The sequence below is a fragment of the Myotis myotis genome, unplaced genomic scaffold (genome assembly GCF_014108235.1).
Source record: "Myotis myotis isolate mMyoMyo1 unplaced genomic scaffold, mMyoMyo1.p scaffold_m19_p_2, whole genome shotgun sequence".
Lineage (NCBI taxonomy): Eukaryota > Metazoa > Chordata > Mammalia > Chiroptera > Vespertilionidae > Myotis > Myotis myotis.
The window spans coordinates 156,553,109-156,581,104 of record NW_023416324.1 but is presented as its reverse complement, the minus strand read 5'-3'; the positions used below and the strand labels follow the sequence as shown (position 1 = coordinate 156,581,104).

Genomic DNA, 27,996 nt, shown 5'->3' with positions numbered 1-27,996 from the left:
GGGGTCAAAAGGTTTCCGTTCCCTGCCAGGTTCACTAGGTACTGCCCATGTGACATTAGTCTGTTGTATTACATGTGACATAAACTGTTTCCATAGGTAGAATGAATTTGGAGAACTCCCAAGAACCACTTCATTTACTCATTCCTCAGAGCATAACTCAATTTTTACCTCCATAAAATTTCACTTCTGCACCAGATGAGGATTCCTTCTTCCTCTAAACTCCAAATCCATTGTCTTTAGGAATAATTGGCCTTATAAACAATTGACCTCATGTCCTTTTAATTACTTTCTTTAGGATGCCTCTAGTATTGTTATCATCTCAATGACAGAGCTCCTTTGTGATAGGGAGCCTATTGTATACATTTTCTTATCTCCCACTGTTTGTGCACAGTAGATGCTCAAAAAGTATTTGATAAATATTACATGAGTAATTATAATTGTACCCCTCTGGCTCACTCACACTTTATCTCTGGATGCAGTAGACTTATCTAAAGTGAAGGCATCTTTAGATGCATGCGAAGATGGGTTTGTATTTATGTGTGTTCTTATTCATTATCAGTGTCGGGGTGAAGGACAGGGATATCCTCTTTGGAGCTGACCCAAAAGGAGCCCATTGTTTTTTCTCTTGGGAATATTAGGCTGAGAGAGAGCCTGGAAAATTCTGGAACTATACACAGTAGTACTTTAGAGATAGTCCAGAACTCTTGCTGAGATTCCTGAAGTTGCCTTGCTCTCTACCCTTCCAACTGCTATGGACCTTGTTAAGATTCTTTAAGATGCCTTCATATCCTTTTAATACGTTTTTTTGCTTAATGTAGCTGGGGGCTGTTTCTGTTCTCAGCAACTAGGAGAGCCTGACCTAACAGTGGGATAGGTGGGCCACTGACAACATCACACAAATCATACTTGCCAAATAAAGAAAGGAAAAGCATTGCCTGTCTTATCCAAGTATCCCACTTCATTCAAATAAACTAAATTATACTTTTTCCTTGGGAAAAAAAAAAAAAAAGAGTGGCCTTTAGCTCACTGAGGAGGAAGGGGTAAGTTTGGGACCCAGCTAGTATTAACAATAACAAACAACCATCAGAAATTATAGGGATAAAAATTATTTTCAAAAACATACATTTTACATATTGTTACACACCATCCTCATACCATCTACACTGAGGTAAACAAGTAAGTATAAAAACCGAGTAACATTTGCTGTATTTAAATACAAAGATGCCCTGATTGACTTTGCAAAGGGCAGATGGTAATTTGCATTGTTCCAACTGTTAAGTCTCACACAGTCCCTCATTGGAGCCAATGGCCAGGCAATCTGTGAATAGGATCTAGTTAAGCCAACTGTCTCCATCCATACACCCGTTCACTGAGTCACTGTTCCAAAAATACTTCAGGGTCTACCCTGTGTGAGGCGCTCACTGTACTGGATAATGGAGACATCAAGATGAGTAAAACGTGATTCCCACCCATCAAGAAGCTCGCAGAACAGCAGTCAAATAACTACAGTACAATGTGATGTCATATAATACAGGCATGAGCAAAATATTGTCTCTAACTGCCTAGAGGAATGAAAGAAAGGCTTCAGAGAAAAGGTGATGCTTGAGCTAGAACTTGAAGCAAAAGGGAAACACTCCCAGAAAAATGTACTTTCAGCTCCTAATCCAAAGGACAGAAAATTTTGTTCCTAGTTTGGTGAGAGAAAAAGTAAAATACGAAATAATGACATCTATTAGGACCTCATACGGACAAGGCAAAACCATAATATATATAACTCATAAATCTGGAGCTCTTATCACTACACTTATAGCACCTAAGGACACAATCCCCATTAATTTTTCATGCTAAAAAAGTTCAACTTTAAATGTCTGGCTTATTCCACGCAATGGTCTTACCAGTGATATTTAACTCCTCTAAGAAGGTCTTTATGCTTAAATTTTTGTGGAAGGAAGTTTAAAAGGCCATTTCTCACAAAGAGAATAAAATCCTGATTTTATATGACTGAATCTCACATTTACTAATTTTGAAACCAATTAATACCGATCTGTTCTTAGGAGTCAGAGGGAAAGAACTGATTTCTCTGCAGAAATGTTGGGCTTAAGGGACAAGGATGATTCTAAGTCATCAGACTATATGAGTTTCAATCTAACAATTTTTCTTCATTTTTGACTGTTAGCAAGAGCATCCTGAGAGATTAAACTAGTATTTAATAGTAAAAAAGGGGAAAAGCAGATCCTGCAAGACAGTGAGTGTGTGGACTGCTGCCAGTTGAAGGAGGAAAAATATTAGGGATGTGCAAAGAGTGAAGAGTTGCTGTCCTATGCACAGTTCCTTCAAAGAGTGAGGACTCCTTCTTAACTTGATTAAGAGGTTTATGTATTTTTTTTAGAGACCATAAAAAGAAGGGTATGAAGGCACAAAAGGAACTTGAGATCCAATTGCAATTACTCATGCAACTGGTCCCTTTCTATATGGCATTATAGAAACCTCCTGAGTACCAAAGAGTTAATGCTTTTACAGAAGGGGACTCCTGTGTCAGTGCATGGCACAACTACTGCTTCCTTAGACCTTTCAAAAAATAATCCCCAAGTGCCTTTCACAAACCCTATAGACTGAGCTTCCTACGTTAAAATATAGCATCAAAGTTCAAGCCTAGAATAACTGCAGAATTGCGGCGATGAGTTGTACTAGTTCCAAATGATTGAGTTTCTGCTCCAAACTGTGGCACAAAGAACATCATCCCATGGACACAGTCAGGTTCACAGTGATGTACATATATATGTGGATGACCTGAGGCACAAGCTGTGATTGGTCCTAAGAAAATGAAAGGTAGAATCGGGTACAAAACCCATATATCATGATTTCTGGTCCTTGTTCAGCCAAAGCGTTGAGCTGCTTCATATCTGTGTTATACACGTTTTGGATCTTTCTCGAGACTTGCTCTGGGTGCAGCATGACAAGGAAAACAAGATATTTGTCTTGGTAACAGTAGTCAAGGTATAGGTGCTACATTCAGGGTAAGCTCCCCACCACAGGGTATCTCAGATCTGCTGCCCTAGAGAGGACTTGATCCGATGATGGCTATTAGAGTTCAGTTTTCAAAATTTTGGGAATAATCTGATCATAGCCTTTTCTTCTTGTTACATTATAGGACAGGAATTTAGAGTATTCAGTCAACAGGTTCTCCCAGTAACAGGTGATGTCATCCATCCTCAAGTGGTTCATAATAAAATGGCTTCCTCTAGAGACAAAATTAACAAGAACTTTTAAAGCACAGCATTTAATAGTACTAATAGCTTATAATTGAGTGCTTGCCTTGTGCCAAGCACTGTTCAGAGTACTTTATATGATTTAACTCTTTCGATCCTCAGAACTAACCCTCTAGGCATCATATCCACACATGTGCACTTAGCAATAGAACTTAAATTTTTTTCTTAAAAACAAACATATAAACATTGAGTACTCAGTTATCTCAATAATTTCAGTCTACTTCTATAAAATATGGGCTTGGGACATTTGTGAATGTGTGTTTTTCTCCCCAGAGTCGCTTTAATTTGGATTATCTCTGTATAATAAAGATCCAATCCAGTTATCACCATGGTAACACTATTAATATAACTTTGCTAGGGCAAAATAGGGATGATAAAGTGGAAAAGGAAAAATGAACAGAACTTACCTTTCAGCGATTTCTTGAGCTATGTCATCATTTGCTTTTACAAAATGCAACAGTTCCCTAAAATGGAAAGGATTATTAGACTCTGAAATATAGAACAAGCTTATCAGCACTAAATCAGAAATACCATAGATTACAGTTAATCTCTAGGTATGTGGATGGTAGATTTTTTTTTTAAAGGGAAGATATCAGGGTCCCCACAGGAACAAAATAACAACAGAAGTCCCCCCACACGCTAAAGGCAATGTGTTCTTGTTTTGGGTCATATTTGAGAAAATAGAGAAACGTTCAATAACACACATCAAAAATCCATAGTGAAGAAGACACTTCCCTCCTGTCTCCTGCTCTGGCCCCTTATGTTTTGGGCCCCTCTCCTTCCCTCTTGCTAGCTCCTCCCATCATGAGAGGAAATTTTTCTCAGCTTCACTGGGGGCAATTTCTCATGCTATCAGAAAGTTTCTTAGACAATATAATAATATCCAACATCCCTATCTCCAGTCTTTGAAAGATTAGAGTTTTTTCACTGCGTACTGTCTGCATGTTAACATTTTGAACCAGCACTAGAGCACTTTTTCAAATGAAATCCTACTGATAGCCTAGTTGGATAGAAGTTCAATAATATCTATGTGAACCGAATAAGAAAGAAAAAGCTCTTAATGGAAAAAGTCATCAGGAGTAAATGCCTTAAGTGGCTGGGGACTTAGAGGCAGATTACGGGAGGGACTGGAATCTCTGCCTGGGAGAGAGTAGCTTACTGGACATTGGAGAGATCTGTTTTGACTGGGATATAGTGAACCCACGGCTTCAGCTGTGGATAGAAGAATTCCAGCCACTCATCACCAACGTGGAAAACCAGTGAACCACACAGGAAGAGGTGCTTGAACCGGAAACTTGCAGCTACACCTCGAAAATTAAACAGATACCTGAGAAAGAAAGAGCAGAATACACTCGGTACTACATACTTGCTGCCACAAAGGACCTTTTTATTTTCTTAATCCCTTCTCCCCTTCTATGACCCCTCTTCCTTCTCCTTCCATTTTGATTTTTCAAGGACACATCAGCATGTCCCTATGGAGTTTCCATAAACTCCTTGCTTTTCCAGGGGCTACAGGTTGTTCTTATAAATGTCAGGATGAGAGGGAAGGGGGATACTTTCTCCAGGCAGAGCTAGATAGGGCCAGGAGCTGGGTGCTGAGTAGAAAGGATGCAAAGGCTCAGATGGAAATGATACCTCATACTTGCCTGTAAGCTAGCTAGGCCTCATATCTCTAACTCATCTTGCCCACCCCTAGCCTCGTTTCCCCCATAGGGTATCCCATCTGGTCAAAAGCATCCCAGTTCCCTCTTCTTCTGAAGTCTGGAGAGGACAACCAGGCATGCCTAATCAACCTTCAAAGAAATGCCTCCTGTAAAAAAATCTACCTTAGCCCTAGCCAGTTTGGCTCAGTGGATAGAGCGTCGGCCTGCAAACTGAACGGTCCCAGGTTCAATTCCGGTCAAGGGCACATGCCCAGGTTGTGGGCACAATCCCCAGTGGGGGACTTGCAGGAGGCAGCCGATCCATGATTCTCTCTCATCATGGATGTTTCTCTCCCTCTCCCCCTCTTCCTTCCTCTCTGAAATCAATAAAAAAAAATATATATATATATATATATTTTAAAACTATCTTAGAAAAAACATTTTCTTTTCAACATGCCTCATGCATGCACCTGTCTCCAACCAGCGTTGCTCCTCCCTATAGTTCCCACTGTGCACTGCAATCAGCATTCATCTCTCTGGATCCCCCCAGCATCCCGTTCCTGATCTGGTTTTACCTGTTCTTCTAATTCCTAGTCCTGGCATTTAAATATTTTAGTTATATATGCTTTATTCATGTTGACCCTTAAACTGTGTTATTAACCTGATAAATACGTCATCTAACTTCAGCTGTTGACTGGGTGGGGTGTGGAGAGAGAGAACACCGTCACCCTGATTAGCACACAGGCCTTATGGAAGCAGGGACCATATTTCTTATCGACACGGTTTCCCACAGAACTTAGGCCAGAGCCTTGTGCACAGCATGTTCTCAGTAAATAAGAGTTAAATGAATTATTGTGACTTTCATAAATCCCAGCTGGGCCCTGGTATTACAATTCTCCCCCAAAGTGCAGCTCTTCCAAAAGCAAAAGGGAAACCGAGAGTCAGGAGTTCGGGAAGTCTTACTTGTATTTGCAGTGATCCACGAGATGGACATCCTTAGCAGCTGGCTTTCCCAAGGTATCCTTTAAGTGAAAAGGAAGTCATTAATATTAGCAATGGTAGCATTTATTGAAGACCACTGTGCAGCCAACAAGGTAAACATTTCAAGAACATGATCTCATTTAAGTCTCATAATAAACATACTCTGGAAGCATTATTACCCCATTTGATAGATGAAGAAGCCGAAGCTTTGAGAAGCTAGATTTGCTCAGGGTCACATGTCCTAAATTGTAGAGGTCATGGCCTACAGCAAAATTTCACTCTATGTAATCTCGGCATGCAGGAGGTCACAAGTGGTAGTTGTTGGGCTTAGAGGTGTAAACCACCCACAAATTTTGTTGGCCATGCAAAGTTTTGAAGTAAATATTCAAACCACTGCTAACACTTATAGGTAGTAGGATAGTCCTTACAAATATCCAGATTTTTGGCTTTTCTTGTAAAGAGAAAGAAGATGTGATAAACTGGGCACCGATCCCCCTCGAGAACAATGACTGGACCTTTAGCGCTGACTCCTGTGGCCCCTGGGGCCTCTGCAGCTGAGACCCCCCATCTACGCATGTTCCAGCCACCTGAGCAGATGGCAACCTTGTTGATGAGGGGAACAAAGCCTGTTTGCTTCTGCAGCCTCCTACAGTAGCTGCTCTGCTGAATGGATACATTTTTTTTCGTATTTTTTTATTTTTACACAAAGCTTCTTAAACTTCATTTGCACCCATTTGATTAAAACTATCCTATAATAAATATACCCATCTTAAAGATATACTTAGTTTTTCACACAAGAAGTTTAGAATTTTTTCTCATATCATGTGGAAGTTTCAGATGAGTACATTTCAGGCTTAAAGTCCTTTGAATAAGGCAAGAAGTCATAGAGTTAATAGGACAGAGATGGGCTCCAAACCAAAGCCAATCATTGCTGGCTTTACCTTAGAATAGTTGGAGAGTTTTAAACAAATCAAGATGAGATTCTCATTTATTTGAGTCATTTTTAAGCTCTCTGGCTGGACTGTATAGTCAGGGTTAAAAACCACTGCTTTAAAACAGGGGTTGGCAGACTACAGTCCATAAGCCAAATCCAGTTTATTATTTGTTTTTTGTATACAACCCATAAACTAAGAATATTTTTACCTTTCAAATGGTTGCAAAAAATCCAAAGGAGAATATTTTGACACATAAAAATTACATAAAATTCAAATTGCAGTGCCATAAAGCTTTACCAGCACACAGCCACGCTCATACATTTACACGTTGTTTATGGCTGCTCTCGTGCTCACGATCCACAAAGCCTAAAAAATTTACCATCTGGCCCGTTACGTAAAAAGTTTGTGACCTCTGGTTTAAACCTTCAAAATAGCATAAAATACTACTCAGAACATGGGCCAGGAAAGCAATGTGAGTTTGAAAAAGAGTAATTTACATGTGTGCTAATACTAGTTCATGGAACTTCCTCTACATCCTTCCCATGACGGACAGGGAACCTAATCTGAAATTCTACCCAGGTGGCAATGTTCTTTGAGTGAGAATGTTCGCTGCTTTAGTTTCTATTCAGATGATTGGTGATTACTTTCATAGACTTCCAGGCCTGGTTTTTGGTGTACTCTGCATCAACAAGTTTTGGATTTTTCCGAGATAGAAGAATGAGAGGATCTCGTTCTGGACTTGTCCTATAAAAGAAACACATGACATAAAACTATGTGTTCTACACCATAATACTGTTCACCATCTCTGGAAGGTAAGCAGTCATTGGACCCAATGCAACTCAGGTGGACAACTCACTGGTCACTTTCATAGCAGAGGAGGGGGATATTGGATACTGCAGCCTCTAGGTGGTCCTGGGCTGTCCCCACTTTACCCTTCAGGGATGAGAATTTGGTCCTTCTTTGCTTGCACCTAGTTTTTAAGATTATGATGTTCTGGTCACTACAGCCATATCCCAGGGAATGATTTCCCTTTTAGGAGGGTTCATGTAGCCTCTATGATCAATAGTACCCATAGCTGTGTGACTATGTAATCACCACTCACCAAAATAGCTGCATGACCTTCGTTGCGTGTGCTCTGTAAAGTCTATATAGTATTTAAATGAAAAAGAAAACAAAAAGGCTTAAAACCCTAAGATTATATGGAAAAAAGTCCTTGCTAAGTGGTCTTGACATTGGGGGCATGCCATGGACCCCCTGAGAATGTGATAAGAACTATGGACTCTCCTCTCTAGAAAAAATGCACATATGCCCCTGTAATTTCAAGAAAGTCCTAAAACCTTTGAAGTCCGCACATGGATCCCACGTTAAGAATCTGTGATCTCAAGACTTGAGCATCAGAAAAGTTGATAAGGAACAGTAAGCAGTGGCTGAAGCTCATCTGCACTTGAAGTCCACTGCTCACAGTAAATAGAGGGTGGGATCTCTGATGAGGACTCACTGAGAAAATGACAAAACCCTCTCTTCACAGTCTCTTCTGTATTCATCTGTTCAACACACATTCATTATGTGTCTACGTGGCAGATGCTGACCTTGACACTGGGGATACGGAGCTGGGCACGGAAGGGGTCCTTCCCCAACCTTTCCCTTTCCCTCTTCCTCTCTGTTTTTACAGTTTCGGTCTGTGCTCTCAACCACTATGTGGCAGCCACATGGTCTGATGAAAAAAGCAGTCAGGAGGTCCACTGATGGTATTAACCAGCAGAGTGACTGGGCAAGGTCATAGCTACTCCTAGGAAACTGTCATCGCTCAGGCAAGAAGACAGCTCATCTTTCCGTTCAACGTTATATACTCAATGCCCATCACTCGTGGCACTCTGCAAATATCTGTTCGAATTTCAGTTCGATGAAGAGTGCTTTGAGCAAATAATTTGAGTTCTTATCTAGTCTAAAATTCTGTGATTCTATGTTTATGTCTTAGTCTTCTTTGTGAGATAGAGTTTGCTATGTCCTCAAAATTACTTACATTTTACACATTAACTGTAAGAATATCTTTGTAAAATGTCCAAAAATATAATCACCTCGATCCTCGGAAATATGCTGTGGAGTTTTTCTTTTTCCATGGCCACTGTGCTGCTGATCTGAAAATAGATTTTGATTAGTTTCTGTGTTTTCTTCTTAACTTTATAAGGATGTGTTCTAACCATTTCTGAGGATAAGTTCAGAGCTTTACATTTTTCAATTAAGTCTGAGCCAGGCTATTCAAAAGAAAAATCTCACCCTGGCCAGTTTGGCTCAGTGGATAGAGCATCGGCCTGCGGACTGAAGGGTCCCAGGTTCGATTCTGGCCAAGGGCACATGCCTGGGTTGTAGGCTCAGTCCCCAGTGGGGGGGCCGTGCGGGAGGCAGCCAATCGATGGTTCTCTCTCATCGTTGATGTTTCTATCTCTTTCTCCCTCTTCCTTCCTCTCTGAAATCAATAAAGAAATATATTTAAAAAAAAGAAGAAGAAAAAGAAAAATCTCTAAATGGCATGCTGTTCCTTTTTGGTATTACTTCATTCCTCTGGAGGTGTTAGCTCGTAATATCTACAAATCTACTGCTCCATTACTAAGTTGACAACGTTCAAAGAAAAGTTCCCAAACACTGAATGACATGTTTAGGGCTATTTAATTCAGAGGATTTCTTCCCTACTTTAAGTAGAGTGCTGTTGATAAATTAACATACAGATAGGACTGCAGAAAATATCAGAAACTGAATTAAGGGCAAGAAAACAAATCATGTTTTGAAGACATAGGAGATGTTGTTAGATTTCGTCTGATTTTGCAAAGCACCCTGGCATTCTCGAAACTGTACTAAGTGCTCCACAAACATGAAGTCCCTGAAACTCAGTTCTCGGAACACACATTATCCTGACCAGCATTCCTTGCTGAACCTACTAGCTCACAGACATAGCATTCTTAACTTTCTTTGTAGGAACCCTGCACAGAAGTTTTTCAATGTCTTCCTCTGAAAATGGAGGAGAGGGCTCAACTGGAGTTAAAGAGGGCTTGCTGGTCTATATTGGTGAACTGAGACTTAGCTTACAAACTTTTTAGGCAGAGATACTTTTCAGACACATAGTGTTACATTACTCACTTCTCTCTGCTGAGAGCACTGCTCCATGTTTCCTGGCATATCTCCAGCCCTTTCCTGCTGGTTCACCTTTTCCCAGTTCTCCAGCCCAAAACCAGCACTTTCTCATTCTCTGCCCCATATTCCATTCCACCAAAATACAAACACTACAGCACTTGGTTTTTTGTTTTGTGGATTTTTCAGCGGGAAAAATGATATGTGCTCATTATATAAAATTCTAATGGAAAATCATCAAATAAAAGCAGAGAAAGCATCGTCAAATTCCCCTACTCACAAATAAACACTTTTAACAATTTAATGTTTCAATGAAAAATTTCCTTCCAATCATCTCTCCTATCAGGGATCTAACTAGAGGGCAATTTGACCCTCTCCCTCAGGGGACATTTGGCCATATCTATAGACATTTTTGATTGTCACTCCTGGGGGATTGCTACTAGCCACTAGTGGGCAAAAGCCAAAGGATGTTGCTAAACATCCTATATTACACAGGACAGCACCCTACAACGAAGAATGATCTGGCCCCAAATGTCAATAGTCCCAAGACTGAGAAACCTCGTTCTATATAACAGATCATACCATACATGATGTTGGGTAACATTCTTATAAGGACAAATATTATAGATAATAACAGCCAACACCTATATAGCACTTACTATGTTCCGGACACTGTTCTAAGTGATTTATACCTTTATTAACTTATCCTCACAACCTTATGAGGTGGGTTTCATTTTTCTTACTTTACAGTTGAGGCTCTTATGAGGTTAAGTAATTTGCCCACAAGTCCCATAGCTAAGAAGAGCCAGGAGTTGAACCCAGAGTCCTTGTCCTTAAGCCCTATACTAATTTTATTTTCACTCACACATGGTATGTCATAATTTGTTTCTTATGGGTGGACTTTTAGGTAGTTTCCAACTTTTTGCTTTAAGAAATAACACTGTAGTGAGTATCCTCATACATACATCTTTGCACACTTGTCAAATGAACCCATCAGGATAAATTCTAGAAGTGAAATGGCAGGGTCAAAGGATATATACACTTTAAATTTTGATATATTTTGCCAAACTATCCAACAAAAAATTGTATTAATTTATATTCAAATTTTTAGTATACATTTCCTTGGTGCCTGGGAAATTTGTGTTTAATATACACAGACTTGAACGATGCATCATCTCTATTTCCCCTCCCCCTCATTCTTCCTACCCACCTACCAATTTCTCAAAAGACCTATCTTAGAACTTCTTTTCCAGGCAAGTGCTAACAGTGGCCACCACAGTCTGGGGTGTCCCAGCCCTCTTTGATTACCCTCTCCCCCCACCTCTGACAGTAGGGAGTGAAATCTTTAAATCTACAGGGACAATGAATTCTCCTATAGAATGAAAAATAAGTCAATAGGGACAAACTCACCCAAAATTATAAAAAGAGAAAAATGGCAGGCCAATGCAGTTGGATAAACAAGCAGACTATTTAAGTTTCAAGGTGAAAAATAAAATCACATAGCTAGAGATTCTAAATGGAAGGATCTAAGAAATAAAATGGCAATTTTATAATCCTATATAATAAAAGCCCAGCCCTAACTGGTTTGGCTCAGTGGATAGAGCGTCGGCCTGCGGACTCAAGGGTCCCAGGTTCGATTCTGGCCAAGGGCATGTACCTTGGTTGCGGGCACATACCCAGTAGGGAGTGTGCAAGAGGCAACTGATTGATGTTTCTCTCTCATCGATGTTTCTAACTCTCTATCCCTCTCCCTTTCTCTCTGTAAAAGGTCAATAAAATATATTAAAAAAAAGAAAACAAGAAAAAGAAAAGCCCAGCGACCAGAATGGCAGAACAACCAGAATGACCAGAGACCAGAACGACTGCAGCCCCTCGCCCCGGCCGGCCCCACCCCCCAGCGGGAACCCCCACCCCAATCGGGGGTGTAGCCTGCCTGCAAACCGCCCCTAGCCCCTCGCCCTGGCTGGCCCTGCCCCCCAACGGAGACCCCTACCCCGATCTGGGGCCCCCATCCGGGCAGGCTGGCTGGCCCCCACCTGTGCACTGGGATTCTATCCTATATTATAAAAGGGTAATATGCAAATTAACCCTAACAGCAGACGAATGCTCGACCAGTCACTATGAGGCACACTGACCACCTCTTGGTCCCTTTCCCTGGCCGGCAGGCTCCGATCGCCTAATGGCGAACGGGGAACCAGGGATGGGTGGCGGGGGATGCGGGTGGCACCAGGCCTAGGACCCCGTCCCACCAGTCGCCCCACACACAGAGGGCAATCCATGGTGGGGGCAGGGCTGGCGAGTGGGCGAAACGGCTGACTTCTTATTCCCTTTTCCCAGCCATCAGGCTCCGATCGCCAGATGGTGAACCAGTAACCGGGTGGGTGGCAGAGGAGGAAGATGGCCCTGATCGCAGGCCAGGCCTAGGGACCCTACCTGCACACAAATTTTGTGTGCTGAGCCTCTAGTCATAAATAAATTCAGTTGAAGAATATAAGGGGAAGGTATCAAAAGAAAAAATTCATCTAAGATTAGATTTTAAGACATATTCTATCTCGCTATAAATTGCTTATTAACTTACAAGGGGAGAAATAGTAACTATACAATGAAAGAAACGGATAACACCTTGACAAGGTGATCCAAATCAACATCACTAATGAGGGGTGGATGGATGAAAAATGACTTATGTGGTAAGTAAATACAGTATTCGGACAAGCAATGCATAAACTGAATCTGATCATGAGGAAACAGACAAAACCAAATTGAAGAGTGTTCTGCATTCTTCAAAATGTCAGTGTCATGAAAGAGAAAAACAGACTAAAAAGCTGTTCCAGATCAATGGAGACTGGAGAGACATAACAACTGCATGCAATACATGATCTTGGCCTGTATCCTGTACTGGAGGGGGAAAGCACTATATAGGGCATTACTGAGACTATAAAGTGTTGCAACAATACTGTTTCCTGAATTTGGTAATTACAGTGTGGTCATAAAAGAGAACACCCTTGCTTTTAGGAAATATGCAACTAAAATATTAAAGGGTAAAGGGTCATACTCTGAAATAGCCCATAAAAACCAAATTATGTGCCCTAACAGGTTTTGTTCAGTAGGTAGGGTGTTGGCCCGTGGACTGAAGTGTCCTGAGCTTGATTCTGGTCAAGGGCACGTACCTTGGTTGCAGGCTCGATCCCTGGCCCTGGTTGGGGCACGTGCGGGAAGCAACCAATTGATGTGTCTCTCTCACATTGATGTTTCTCTCTGTTTCTCCCACTCTCTTTAAAAATCAATGGAAAAATATCCTCAAGTAAGGATTTAAAAAAACTATTAAAAATTATGCATATAAAAAATTATGCATATATTATATATATATATGGCTTAAATGTCCATCAAAAGACATAATAAGCCCAGCCGGTGTGGCTCAGTGGTTGAGCGTCGACCTATGAATCAAGAGGTCACAGTTCGATTCTAGGTCAGAGCACACGCCCAGGTTTTGGGTTCGATCCCCCATAGGAGGTATGCAGTAGGTAGCTGATTGATGATTCTCTCTCATCACTGATGTTTCTATCTCTCTCACTCTCCTTTTTTCTATGAAATCAATAAAAATATATTTTAAAAAATTAATTCTGAAATGAAGGCGGGATGGGATGGAACCAACAGGCCAAAGCATATCTCAATCATATATAGAGAGGATCTGAAGGAAGCTTGTCTTTGAGATTCCTACGGGACATTGATGCCCACTCCATCCCCACCTAACAGACTTAGTCCTAAATTATAAAGTGCATTTCTGTTCCTCTAAGTAATGTTCTATCCTCCCTCATTCATTTTTTCCCCTCATTATAAAAGTAATTCACTCTTAGAGAATCTTAAAAGCATAGAAATGTTTAAAGAAGAAAAGGCTTCTACAATCTTCCACAGAGGCACTGCTGATAGTTTAGAGCAGGTTCTTCTGTTCTTTTTCTATGGATACATATATAATTTATACACAGGTTAAATTGCTTTTGCTATAAACAGTTTTTTGTCTTTTATTTTTAACTTAAGAGTTAGTCATTTTAAGGTAATGGTTTATACGCTACTGTTTATTTCAAGAAGACCCATAAAGAGGGAAAAACATAACCTCCCTAAAGGACCTACCTTACCAGATCTTCTCTGAAGAGGTCCCACCGTCCAAGACCCGTAGGATAAATTGGCCAAACAGCGGGTCCCCCTTCCCAAAAGGTCCAAGCAGGATACATGATATCATGGTACTCTGATGTCTTCAATAGAAACAGAAAGGTCATTCTAAATCAGTTGCACAACAGAGGGAAAAGCAGCCAACTGCATTCATGCCACAGGATCTGGACAAAGGCCTTGAAAGCCCTAGTGCCACATTGTCAAAGGTAAAGCTGCCCTAGTCTGCGAAGTCTAGACTCCAGTCATTAAAGGACAAAAATGACCACGAGTTAAAATTCATGGATTTGAAACTGCAGTGAGGGCCAACTTTCCCAGTTCCCCAAAGTTCCGTTTTTCTAGAGGACATCCACTGTCAGGGTTTTTAGTTTAAGGAAATAATATACACAATCCTGAATGATTACATAGCTCTCTCATCTTTTAGCTGCTATGACACTTGGATGGTATACTGACTCACCAGTTCTTGGTTATTTCCTAGATGGGTCTTTTGAGAGCAAGAATTAGGAAATACAGTGCAGTGGTTTAGAATGTGGGCTTTTGAGACAGATCATCTGAATCTGAATGCTGACTCCACCTCTTTTCAAGGCTCTAGACAAGTTACTTAATCTTTCTTCTACGCCCAGTTTCCTTATCTTTATAATGGGAGAAATAATATCAATAATACTATCTATATAATAGGCTTGTTTTGAATATTAAATGAGCTATACATGTACAAAGTTTAGAACAGCATCTGATACATATTGGGTACTCAGTAAGTGTCAGTGCTACTCAAGACTGGCACTGCTGAACTCACACTGGCTGGTCAATAAAACCTTGGTTACTCATCTATCAGGGTTAGAAGTGCTGATGGGCAGAATGGGGTAAGAGGTGTTATCTCACATCTTTTGAAAAAAGTTTGAAACCATTTGTTTCCTTTTTATGGTTATTTCTGTTAAAACTCTAGCCACTCACCCTTGTTAGTTAGAGCATTATCCGGATATGCTAAGTTGTGGGTTCAATCCCCAGTCAGGGCACATGCAAGCAACCAATGAATGCATAAATAAGTGGAACAACAAATCGATGTTTCTCTTTCTCTCTCCCCAGCCCCTTCTCTAAAAAGAAAAACATTTTGGCCACTGATAAACCTCTAACTCTACTGTTTCTTCCATTGAAATCACACATGCAATATGCTGTTTGCATTCTCTCAAATCCTTAAAAATGTATTTGAGCAGCCATAGCTGCTCAATAGAAGATGCACAATTACTATAAAGTTGACAGTCTAAAATGCCTCCTTTGGCCTTAGCTGGTTTGGCTTACTAGACAGAATGTCCAACCACAGACTGAAGGGTCCTGGGTTCGATTCCAGTCAAGGGCACATACCTGGGTTGCAGGCTCGATCCCCGTGCCAGAGGCAACCAATCAATGTGTCTCTCTCACATCCATGTTTCTCTCTCTTTGTTTCTCCCCCTCCCTTCCACTCTCTCTAAAAATCAATGAAAAAAATACCCCTGGGTGAGGATTTAAAAGAAAAAAAAATCCCTTATTTGGAAAGTAGAAGTCACTGATTAAAAAAAAAAAAAAAAAAAGGAGGGAGGTAAAGATGAAAAGGAAGTTAGTATACTGATGGTCATACTTTATTATCCTCAGAAACAACAGGTAAATAACAAAGTCCTCACTAACTTATATGGGAGCCTCTATTTGTTCGTCTGGAAGGCGTTCATGACAAACAATGGGACCAAGCACTTTTGAGAAATGAGGCTAAGTCATGGGAAATGCGCACAAATGTGCCTCAGACCACTTGCAATACAGGAAATAAACAAGTCTGGAAGGAAAGTAAACTGTGATAAAGAAAAGGTGGGGATAAAAAGTCCCTTTGCTTTGGGAAAACCAAATCAGAGATGATGTTCCTTTTCGCAAAGTCCATAGGGTTTTCCTAAACCTACTCTTCCCCATAGAATCTTCCACCCACTCCCTTTTAGTTCCCCCACCCCTGCCCTCACATGCATTCAAACTCAGTCTCTAGGGATCCAAGGCCCATCCCTGCCGATACACCATTTACAAGAACCTGAGCTCTGGCAAGACATTAACTGTCCCAAGTTCCACAAGCCCACAGATGTGTCCTAGTATCCTATCCTTCCATAACTAGACCCAAATGCCACCCTCTCGCAAATCCCTCTTGGATATCCCAGGCCTAGCCCCTCAGTGTGCTGCTTGGACACAAACTGTGTGGAGTGATCTAACACATTCGGTTTCACTGTTAGCCATGCTGGGCCCCTGGGATACAGTGACACATAAGCCAGATGTTACCAAATACTGTGGCTGATGTACATATTATAGGAGCTCAACAAATATTTTTTTAACCCATTGTACGCCATAGGCGCCTGTCGATGCAAGCAGCAGACCTTCCCCACACACCACACACGTCTATAAAAAAATGTTTTCCCCAAGTGGCAGCCCTGACCGACTTTAAAATCATTTTTTTGTGTGAATTTTCAGCTGAAAATATTCCAGAACACCCAAATTGTGAGTAATATATTTATTTTTATAATACTCATTGCAAACTGGTTTTTTAAATTAAATTCAAAATATCATGGCGTGTGGGGATGGTTTCCGTTTTGGACGCCAGGCAGTTAACTGGTTAAATGTGCTCTCTAATTCCAAGCCCAGAAGCTTTCTTGGGCCTCTCTCTTTCTTCCTTTCTCTCTCTCTCTCTCTCTCTCTCTCTCTCTCTCTCTCTCTCTCTCCCCCCACACCTCTCCCCACCCCCTCTCTCTCTGTCTCTCTCTCGGATCTCTGAACCCCACCTCCAATGTCCACTAGGTTCTTCAGGCCTCTCCTTCCCTACCCTCTATCACTAGCTCTATAGACACTTAAGCAATCTTACATTACTTACAGATCTTCAACCCTATCTCCTCAGTCTCATTGCTCAACTACTAACAGGGACACAGACTCAGTTCTGGATCTCAGGCCCCATCCTCACCATGACCCCTTAGACTCTGTCATAGGACAATCATCTCCTGCTCATATCCTAGAGCTGGGTGGGGAACATCTGGCCCACAGGCAGTATAAGGCTCTCGAGATCATTTGGTCTGGCCCTGCCAAGGCATTAGGGGTGAATTAATTAAATGTTTGACCAAATATTGCAGGCTAATTTTTAAGTTGAGAATTTTGTATGGCCTGTGAATGACGTTATGGATATCCAAACGGCCCAGCCAGCGTGGCTCAGTGGTTGAGCATCGACCTATGAATCATGGTTCAATTTCCAGTCAGGGCACATGGCCAGGATTCGGTCTTGATCCCCAGTGGTGGGTGTGCAGGAGGCAGCCAATCAATGATTCTCTCTCATCATTGATATTTTGATCTCTCTCTTCCTCTCCGTGACTCTCTGAAATATTTATATATATATATATATAAAAATAATAAACAAATATCCAAATGGCCCTTGGCAGAAAAACGGTTCCCCCGCCCCTGTCCTAGAGGCTCACCCTGCATCATCCCCTCATATGGTTCTTCCTATGCTCACCTTGCTGAAGGAGAAGACTGGAATGGCAGGCTCCATCCATTTAGGAACCTGAGGATAATCTCGTACATTGATCACCATCTCCATGTCAGGAAGGCGCCCGATAACTTCCAAAATAAAGTGTTCCACACCACTGCATCTGTCAAACAGAAATACCATAGATTCACCAGAGCAGTGCCTGCTCTAGGACAAGGCAGTGTCCCAGGCACACTTTATTTTATTTTTTAAATATAGTTTATTAGCATGACATTTTTTTTTTCCATTGATTTTTAGGGATAATGGAAGAGAGAGGGAAAGACAGAGAGAGAAACATCAATGTGAGAGAAACACATCAATTGGTTGCCTCCTGCACGAGCCCTGACCAGGGCCCAGGCTGGGAGGAGCATGCAACCAAGGTACGTGCCCTTGACCGGAATCGAACCCGGGACCATTTGGTCCGAAGGCTGATGCTCTATCCGCTGAGCCAAACTGGCTAGGGCCCCAGGCGCACTTTAAAAAAATGTTTTTAGTCTCCTGCATGCCCCCTACTGGGGATTGAGCCTGCAACCCTGGCATGTGCCCTGACCAGGACTTGAACGGGTGACCTCTTGGTGCATGGGATGATGCTCAATCAACTGAGCACACTCGCTGGGGCTGGAAGTTTTATTTACTAGTATATAGGAGACTCCTAAAAGGGAGGTATATCATTAGTTGTATCATCAGTCCATGACCCTCCTGCTCACCCCCAACTCTCATCCCACTGATTCATAATTTGTAGCTCCTGCTACTCCTCGTGACTTTCTACCATGATACTTCGCATACTTGGTATCTAGAACAGGGGTGGGCAAACTTTTTGACTCGAGGGCCACAATGGGTTCTTAAACTGGACCGGAGGACCGGAACAAAAGCATGGATGGAGTGTTTGTGTGAACTAATATAAATTCAAAGTAAACATCATTACATAAAAGGGTACGGTCTTTTTTTTTTTTAGTTTTATTCATTTCAAACGGGCCGGATCCGGCCCACGGGCCGTAGTTTGCCCACGGCTGATCTAGAACAATAGTTGGCCTTTGAAAATCCATGCTTTGCCTCCACCTTCAGCACAGCTCACTCCTGTTAGGTCTTATCAGCCTGTGTCCTGCAGCTACAACATCCAGAGAAAGAAGAGAAGGGACAGAGCAAAGGCCAGTATAGCCAGTGACATGCCCAAGCCTCACAAAGAGAGAAGACAGGCTTTGATGTAGGAGAAGAGAGGATAGGAGTTGGCAAGAAAAATTCCCAGGCAAGAAGAGCTTGTCATGGGAGGAGGAATTGACCTGTGGGGTCCCTTTAATGGGCTTCCCATAAGGACAGAATCAAGTAAGCCCCTATGTAATAAGGTCAGAAGATATATTTGCCTTATAACTCTTACCTTGAGGGAAACATGCAGTCATTTTCTCGGTATAATCTGTTCTTAATGATCTGATAGTGGGTTCCCAGCTTCCGCCTGACTACCTCCGCCATCATCTTCCTTGAGATACCTCCTCGGAAAGGAGTCAGGTCCTCTTCTATGACACTAGGAAAGAATGGGAATCGTCAAGGAAAGCAGGCCAAGGTGGTGGCACCGTTCTGCCTACTTCCTTGGGTTTAGGGTTAGTATAAAGGACAGAGTAAGCTGAGGGAAAGAATAGAGGGCAGGAACGAGTACCCTTTCCCCTAGAAACACCTTAGGGAATCTAAAACATCACCAGCACCAGAGTCACCAAACGGAAAAAGCAAGTAAATTTCTCTTCTTCCTCCTCCATCTGCATTGCCCCTCCCTTGCCTGATGCATATTCCACCTTCCCTTCACAAGCCACATTCGCGTGCTCCAGTCACTGCAGCCCACTGACGTCCCCTCCTCTGAATCCCACAGAAGGTATAGCTTATGCCTTGCATTCTGACACTGTCTGACTCCCTTGTTCTGGTCTGTCTGGCTCCTACCCACCCCACCCTAAACCATAGCAGCCTAACAGCAATAACAAAAAATTACATTTGTTTTTTTTTTTTTACTGATTTTTTTTTCTTTCTTTCTTTTTTTTTTTTGGAAGAGAGATAGAGAGATGGAAACACTGATGGGCTGACTCCTGCAGGTACCCTACTGGGGAGTGAGCCTGCAACCCTGGCATGTACCCTGACTTGGATCAAACTGGGGACTCTTGGTTCAAGGGGTGATGCTCAACCACCAAGCAACACTGGCCAGGCAAATTACACTATTTTGAATCCCTTTTATGAAGTTCAATACATAGTAAGCTTTTAATAAGTATCATAAGCACTAGGTGAATTTTTTGAGGAGCTGTGGAATACTATATAATAAAAGGGTAATATGCAAACTGACCCTAACAGCAGAACGACTGGAAATGACTGGTCACTATGACACACACTGACCACCAGGGGGCAGATGCTCAATGCAGGAGCTGCCCCTTGGTGGTCAGTGCGCTCCCACAGGGGGAGCTCTGCTCAGCCACAAGCCAGGCTGACGGCTGCCAGCACAGTGGTGGTGGCGTGAGCCTCTCCCACCTCCTCAGCAGCGCTAAGGATGTCCGACTGCAGCTCAGGCCTGCTCCCCGCTGGCAAGTGGACATCCTCCGAGGGCTCCCAAGCTGCCAGAGGGATGTCTGACTGCCAGCTTAGGCCCAATCCCCCTGGGGGCCTCTAGTAACATAATAAGTAGCTAAAGGACTCTGATATTCAGCTGATGCAGAAGCTGAGACCCAGAGAAGTTAAGTGGCTGGCCATGGGGATAATGAGTGGGAGTTCTGAGACTAGAAGTGATTATTGCTTTCGGAGTACTCTTTCTCCCACACTCCAGCCCTAATTTGCAAACTTTAAAAATAATCAACAGGAAAGGTATAATTAGATTCATTCATAAATACATTCATTCTTTCAACAATATTTATTGAGTACTTGCTGAGAGCCACACCAGGGATACAACGGTGAATGACCTGAAGAAGCTTTCAGTCCAGTGGGAAAAACAAACAAGCCAAGATACTGACCCCCACAAGGAGGGAGGGGGGGCGGGGAGAAGGCTGAGACCACCTGGGCCTCTCCCATCCCAGGGCATTTTTATTCCCTAGAAATAGGAAATCACCTCAGGAACCCCATCTGCTTTCACAAATATGCTTGGCTCTCTGACCACTGCAACCAAGGCCTCTTAGCGATCTTAGGGGACTTGCTTGTGACAAGAACTAAATTCTCAAAAACAAATAAATCAAAGAACTGACTCACCCATGGTAGCAGCTGCAGTTTTGACTTGAACATGGTTCATAATTCTCCAAAGACCTGTTAATTTGGTCAATAAATACTTTCCATTTTGAACCTTCAAAAAGGGAAATGAATCAAAGTTAACAAAATACCCCCCGAACATTCTTACTTGCTAGTGGCAGACAGGCAGAACCAACAGACGGCCGAAAGTTCTAGACACCCGGCTTCCCACCCCACTGGTGGAAACGCAAACCTAGGAAGGATTCCTGCTGTAACTCTCCAGCATGTCTGCTCCTGCACTCGGCTGACAGGTATCCAAGAAACTGGAAACTTCCCCAGCTTAATGCCTGACGCCCAGAAGGCTACGGATATACAGTACTGCACTGGTGAGTTACACCGATTCCCACCGTTTACTAACAAAACCGAGTCCTACAAAGAGGATCAATTAAAAGCCACAGACATTAACCCTCCCTTCACCTCTTCTGGCAATGGTCTGAGAAAACACACACCACACAGCCACCCCGTGCACGGGGTTTACCCCCAGAGTGTTCTAGCGGGGTGCAGAGCTGCCAAGCGCGGGCGATGCCTGCTGTGGATGACCAGAGGGATTCCCTCTCCTCCCCACTGTCACTCGGAACCCCGGAGAACCGCTTACTCTCCGGGACCCGGGGCAGGAGAGGCAGCGGCAGACTCCCACTCTCCGCCCCAAGCCCCCTCCCTCCCCACCCGCACATCCTGCCGCCCCTGTGCCCGGCGGCCAGCTCCGCAGGCATCGCGGCCACTGCGGAGCAAAGAGGCAGGAGAGCGCCTCTGCACCGAGCCAGCCCCAGCTCCGCTCTGCCCGCCCGCCCGGGCCCACCTGACTCCTTCTGGCGGCCCTGCACCGGGGACAGGAGCAGCACCAGCAGCCACAGCCCCCGCGGGCAGCGCGCGCACGGCTCCATCGCCGGAGCCGCTGCGGAATCCCGCGGTGCCACCCGCGGAAGCGCCGCCCCGCACAAACATGGGAGCCGCACCACGTGCACGGGCGCCCCGCACAGAGATGGCGGGTGGCCTCCGCCTCCCCGCCCCCAGGTCCCAGCCCGCAGGCGGTTTCCCGGGACTGCTCGCCTGGAACCCAGGGCTTCTTCCCAGCGCTCTGTGCACGCGCTGTTCTGCAGGCCGGGTGGTCCTGCGCCTCGGTTTAGAGCAGTGGTTCTCAACCTTGGCTGCACATTAGAATCACCTGGGAATCTTTTTAAAATCCTGATTTCTGGGCTTCATCCTCTGGAAATTCTGTTTGTTTGTTACTAATGTTGTGGCCCCACCCCATAACAAAGAAACAGAATTTCCGGAGGATGAGGCCCAGAAACCAGGATTTTAAAAAGATTCCCAGGTGATTCTAATGCGCAGCCAAGGTTGAGAACCACTGGTTTAGAGCCAAGCTCTACGGTTCGCTCTCCAAGGGGACCAAGAGTTTGCCTTTTGGGATATTGATTTTAAGTTGTTTCTTAAGAAACAAGAGACTCAGAAAGAATCTTTGTCTGCATAAGCGATTCCGATAGAAAGGCCTGCTCTAGGAAGGGGATCCTAATGTTCGCCTTAGCTTAGTTTGAATTAAGGGTGGTAAATGCAGGGCCCTATTAGCTAGATACCTACTGTGCCCCGATGTTTCTTGAGTTACCTTGTAAGAATTTGCCTGTCGTGTGTATTCCACTCTTCCTCAACTACTGGTAAATAGCCCATTCTCACTTCTGAAATCTAAGATTCCCCCATCACCACCCCCCTTTTCTCATGATACATATGTCCAACGTTGTCTCACTATCTTTGGAATTTTCATGCTTATGAGTTCCCTATGCACATGTATTAAAATTTTATTTCCTCCTGTTAATCTGTTTCTGTTAATTTGATTATTAGCCCAGCTAGAAAAACTTAGAAGGTAGGAGGAGGGGGAAGATATATATATATATATTAGAGGCCCGGTGCACAAAAATTTGTGCACTCAGGCCGGGGGGTCCCTCAGCCCGGCCTGTGACCATTTGCAGTCCAGGACCCCTTGGGGGATGTCCACCTGTCGATTTAGGCCCACTCCCCTGGGGATCAGGCCTAAGCTTGCAGTCAAACATCCTTCTGGCAGCCAGGGAGCCCTCGGGGGATGTCCAACTAAAGGTTTAGGCCACCGAGGAAGCTGGGGTGACAGAGGAGCCACGCTGTCCCGCCCCGCCGCCCTGGGTTGGGTCACACACGGGATGCCCGGGCAGGCCGGACGATCGCTTCTACCCTACCTGGCCGCCCCAGGTCAGGTCGCACATGGGACACCTGCCGCCCTGGGTCGCAGATAGCAGGCCTGGATGGCGGCAGGGCAGGTGGGATGGTGCTGTCCTGTCCTGCCTGCAGTATGCAAATTACCCGCCATCTTTGTTGGCGGTTAATTTGCATATCATGCTGATTAGCCAATGGGAGGTGTAGCGAAGGTACGATCAATTACCATGTTTGTCTATTATTAGAGAGGATATATATCCCATACTATAGTGTATAGCACTGTTAGACCCTAAGAGCTTGCAAATAGTATAGCATAGGTCTCCTTGTAATAGGAAGTGATAAGACAAGGAAAAATATCAGTGGGTAACATTATACCAGACGGTATAGCTGTTTAGGTGTATATATAGTGACCATAAAACTACAAGTTTTAACCATTGTCTAAAGTGTGCATAGTGACTGTTAGGTCCACACCAAAAGGAGCCAGGCCGAGAGATGCTGTGAGAGTTTAAGAAATGTTACCACATTCTCTCACAGCAGGCTGAGACCAGTGTTGGTGTCAGACCTGACGGGGTGGTTAGGTTCTCTTATATAGGGTAGAAGTATGCAATATAGGGTCAGGATGTGGGTGTGAGAGTCGGTCAGTTGGAGGGGAGGTCCACAATGGTCAAGGGAGAAGAGTGCCCAGGTCGATCAGGTGGAAAGAAATTCTTCTCATCCTGCCTCTGCAGGCATCCGTCGTCTGCTCAGACCTATGGGAACAGCTTATAACAATATATATTTCAGAAAACATGTCCAAACAGGAGAGATTAGGGGTAGTTCATCCTAACAGTGACAGCTTTAGGCTCTATGGAAATACATGGAAGACCAAGATGAGATCTGTGCCCTCAAGGGGCTTAGAACTAGTGGGAAGACAAATAGGATTCCCAGAGATACTAGTAACTTACAATTCTAGGCAATAAGTAAATGTTCCTGGTTTCAGTGGAGGGAAAGATCAACATGAACTGGACATCTGGAGAAAGGGGTAAGAGAGGTATATTCCAGGTTAAAAAAAAAAAAAAAGAAAGAAAATATTGCAGTGAAAGAATATTGTGCTGGAGACACTAAAAAGGGAAAAGCCATAATCTGCAGAGGGTGGGGGTAGGACTTGGGGTGTTGGTAGTGGAGGGCAAAACTTAGGATGCATGTTGAAGAATGATGAAAGACAAAATAATATTGATTAACTAGGAATAGGCCATGTCACTCACTTTGGGCGAGGAGAAAATAGATCTCCAATACTATCATACAAGACTTCTTCGGGAATCCAAATGAAAACTTGAGTCGAAGTTTCTTTTATTTCTAGGAAGGTGTGCAGAACTTCAAAATGAATATTCATCAAAAGTAATGACAAGGCAGTGTACTCTATAAATGAACAACACAATAACCTTCATTTTCAAAGTTACTCTAAAATGAATATACAGGCATAGGCAAAAGTAGGGTTACAGTTATGAGCACTCATAACAGTTTATTCTTGCATTATTATTTATTATGGTATTATTTTCCATGTGAGCCACTGTAAACCTACTTTTGTCCACCCTTGTAGTGGAGAATAATTTTTAAAACTTGAATAAAAGAGCTTTTCTTTTTCCACAAGTAAGGATTTCTGTGGTCAGAAGAAAATGGAAATCACCTTGTGTTACAATGAAAATATTTTCTGCAATTTTGCAATATTTAGCTCTGTGAAAGGAGGGCAGTGAGGTTGGGAGTGAAGTGGGCCCTCTGCACAGGAGGAACACGCTGCATGTGAATCCATGTAATAGTTTCATTTCCTTAACAGGTAAGGTATTTCATTCCAGTGGTTCCTAGGTGTAATAAGTACCAGAATCCTAGAGTTTGTGAAAAATCACAGATTTCTAGGTCCTATGCCAGCTACTAGTTTAAAATGCAAACACTATGGTTTAAAAGATCCTCCATGTTCAAACTCCTAGTGGTCTTCAAAGTAATTTCATGCCAGAATCAAGAAAAAAAAAATCCTGAGATGTTCTAAGTTAAAATTAGTGAGCGAAAGAGAACAGTTAGCCTGTTAATAGTTGTATACCAGCTCTGACAAGGCCGCTCATATTCTTATATATCTGTTGGAATTTAGGATTAATTTCCAGGTGGCTATTTCCATGATTATTCACTTTTTTTCAATTACAAACATTCAATATTATTTTATGTTAGTTTCAACTATACAGCATAGTGATTAGACATTTATATAATTTATGAAGTGATTCTCCCATAAATTCAGTACCCACCAGGCACTACACATAGTGATTACAATAACTGTGCTCTACTTTATATCTCTGTGACTAGTTTGTAACTACCAGTTTGTACTTCTTAATGCCTTCCCCTTTTTCACCCTGCCTGCTAACCCCCTTCCCATCTGTCAACCATCAGTTTGTTCTCTATGAGTCTGTTTCTGTTTTATTTTGTTCTTTAGATTCCACATATAAGTGAAATCATATGGTACAGTATTTGTCTTTCTCTGACTTAATTCACTTAGCACAATACCCTCTAGGTTCATCCATGTTGTCACAAATGGATGTTCATTCTTTTTTATGACTGAGTAATATTTCATTGTATATATGTACCTACATCTTCTTTATCCAGACATTTAGGTTGCTTCCATATCTTGGTAAATAATGCTGTGGCGGGGATGGGGGGGGGCTTCTAATTGCTCAATGAGATGCTGCCCAATTAATGGAATGCTTAATAAACCCAATTATATCTTCAAAAAACAAAATGCTGCAGTGAACGTCGGGGTACATATATCTTTTTGAATTAGTGTTTTGGATTTCTTCAGATAATTACCCAGGAGTGGAATTGCTGGGTCACAAAGTAGTTCTAGTTCTACATTTTTGAGAACCTTACATACTGTTTTCTATAATGGCTGCATCAATTTGCCACAATTATCCACTTAATAACACATGAATTTTCCAGTCTGCAGCTTACAGCTCATCCACAGCAGCAGACACTTCTTCCCGGCATATTCTGCTGAGCTTATCCCAGAACTAACTCTGCTTCCCTTTTTCCCATTGTCTTTATCTAAGGCTAATGTAAATCTTTCAGAACAGCTCACATCTTTCTCCCTGCCCCCATCCCCGCAACTGCCTTCTTTTTTTTTTTTTTTAAATATATTTTATTGATTTTTTACAGAGAGGAAGGGAGAGAGATAGTCAGAAACATCGATGAGAGAGAAACATCGATTAGTTGCCTCCTGCACATCTCCTACTGGGGATATGCCCGCAACTCAGGTACATGCCCTTGACCGGAATCGAACCTGGGACCCTTTAGTCCGCAGGCCGACGCTCTATCCACTGAGCCAAACCGGTTTCGGCCCCGCAACTGCCTTCTTGATGTATAATTTGAAAAATTTTGAGGTAATGGAGGTCATGTCCCAAGACTAGTCTTCTTTTTCGGCCAACAGTTTTGGCCCTTTAATAAACCTTTCTTACAAAAGACTTTCAGCTGTGGGAGTTAAATTATTTGTTAACACCACATTTCCCTTTGCTCACCATGATCTAGCTATACAATTTTGTGTTAAGTTTCTCAAACATGGCAAGCTCTAACCCACCTTAGAATCTCTGCATAACTTTTGCTTTTTATCTTGAGTCCGCAGGCCAACGCTCTATCCACTGAGCCAAACCGGTTAGGGCCTGCTTTTTATCTAGATTGCTTTTCTCTCCCATCTTTGCATCTCTGGTTCCTTCCCAACATGTTGAAATGTCATTCCTTTAGACAGATATATCCCTTCAATATAGCACCCTCCTTATTGTCTACCTCACCCCCTTGTTTCCTTCATATCACAATCTCTATTTTATTTATTAAATAAATGTTTTCCTCATTAGAATACAAGCTGCAGGGGGGCAGAGACATATCTGTCTTGTTCACTAACACTATGTCTGGTCCATAATAGTCACTAAATAAATAAGTGGCAAAGGAGTTTCAATGTAGCAAGCTAGGAAACAGTTTACAGAAAAAATAAGAAAATATTTGTTGTCTCAGTGGTTGAGCGTTGATCTACCAATCAGGAGGTCAAGGTTCAATTCTGGTCAGGCACATTCCCAGCTTGCAGGCTTGATCCCTAGTAGGGGGTGTGTAGGTGGCAGCTGATCAATGATTCTCTCTCATCATTGATGTTTCTATCTCTCTCTCCCTCTCCCTTCCTCTCTGAAATCATTTTTTAAAATATGCAAAACTCCTTACACCTACAGGTGAATATGATGAAAGTATCTGTGTTGGATTTTGTATATTCATGTCTTCTAACTTCAATTTCCTCTGTAAACTAGGAACAAGGGTAGCATCAAAGCATTGAGATTTAAATGAAATATATAACTACTAGTCTAGTATCTGAGGCCAAAAAGAACTCTCTCGATAATGGTTAACTAGTCATTACCCAATACAAAGAGTTTTCTCTTAAGGCTCTTAAAATCTCTAGCGCGAGAGATCTCACACAAGTGCCCCTTTTGACACTTTTACGCTTCTTCTAATACCAAACTATTGGCAGTTTCTGATTTCATGATGCTGCTGTCCACCTCCTTACCTTATCTGAAAATTCCTCTACAGGCGCTTGGTAGGAGAAAGTCATTCTTGGAGTCTTGGTTTTTGATGGGGCAGAGGCCATTCGCTCAGAAAAGTGCCTTCTTCCCGAGCCCAGGCCCCTGCTGGCCACGCCCAGGATTTAACAAGACCCGACTTGCGCCTGGCCAATCGGCAGGGTCACAGCCAGCTCCCCTCCCCTCACTATGAAAGCCCGGATTTTCACATGGGTCTCACTCGGTTTCCGGTTGCTGCGTCGACTGGAGGTCCGGGTCGGGTTAGCTAACTCAATAAAGGACCCTCTGCTTTTGCATCGGACTGACTCCCTGGCATGGTTTCTTGGGGATCTTGAATTCTGGGCATAACAGTTTTATTATTTA

General features: G+C 42.9%; 1 protein-coding gene across 8 annotated transcripts; it reads right to left on the bottom strand.

Annotated features, from left to right (window-relative positions):
- Positions 1 to 257: 257 nt before the first annotated feature.
- POGLUT1 (protein O-glucosyltransferase 1) lies at positions 258 to 27,727 on the bottom strand. 8 transcript variants are annotated; one of them, XM_036350754.1, is made up of 14 exons: positions 27,621 to 27,727; positions 24,304 to 24,457; positions 20,843 to 20,933; positions 19,008 to 19,151; positions 17,621 to 17,756; positions 14,083 to 14,204; positions 8,907 to 8,966; positions 7,931 to 7,972; positions 7,685 to 7,798; positions 7,473 to 7,572; positions 5,876 to 5,934; positions 4,429 to 4,596; positions 3,677 to 3,733; positions 258 to 3,241 (listed from the first exon to the last, which is right to left on the bottom strand). In XM_036350754.1, exons 2-14 carry the CDS (start codon positions 24,338 to 24,340, stop codon positions 3,085 to 3,087), a joined length of 1,287 nt encoding a protein of 428 aa, XP_036206647.1. In that variant the 5' UTR covers positions 24,341 to 24,457; positions 27,621 to 27,727; the 3' UTR covers positions 258 to 3,084. The 8 variants fall into 8 exon arrangements, with proteins under 8 accessions (XP_036206647.1, XP_036206650.1, XP_036206645.1 ...); XM_036350757.1 differs by lacking the exon at positions 24,304 to 24,457 and having other exon boundaries at positions 27,621 to 27,717; XM_036350752.1 differs by lacking the exons at positions 24,304 to 24,457; positions 27,621 to 27,727 and adding an exon at positions 21,678 to 21,828.
- Between the last annotated feature and the right edge of the window lie 269 nt (positions 27,728 to 27,996).

Excerpts from the sequence above, each read along its gene's own strand:
- POGLUT1 (XM_036350752.1), bottom strand. The coding sequence starts at position 21,762 with ATGGAGCCGTGCGCGCGCTGCCCGCGGGGGCTGTGGCTGCTGGTGCTG. Across the intron at positions 19,152-20,842 it reads AACTGCAGCTGCTACCATGG|TGTCATAGAAGAGGACCTGA; the intron begins GTGAGTCAGTTC and ends ATTCTTTCCTAG. Across the intron at positions 8,967-14,082 it reads TTCAGAGAAGATCTGGTAAG|ATCAGCAGCACAGTGGCCAT; the intron begins GTAGGTCCTTTA and ends ATCTATTTTCAG.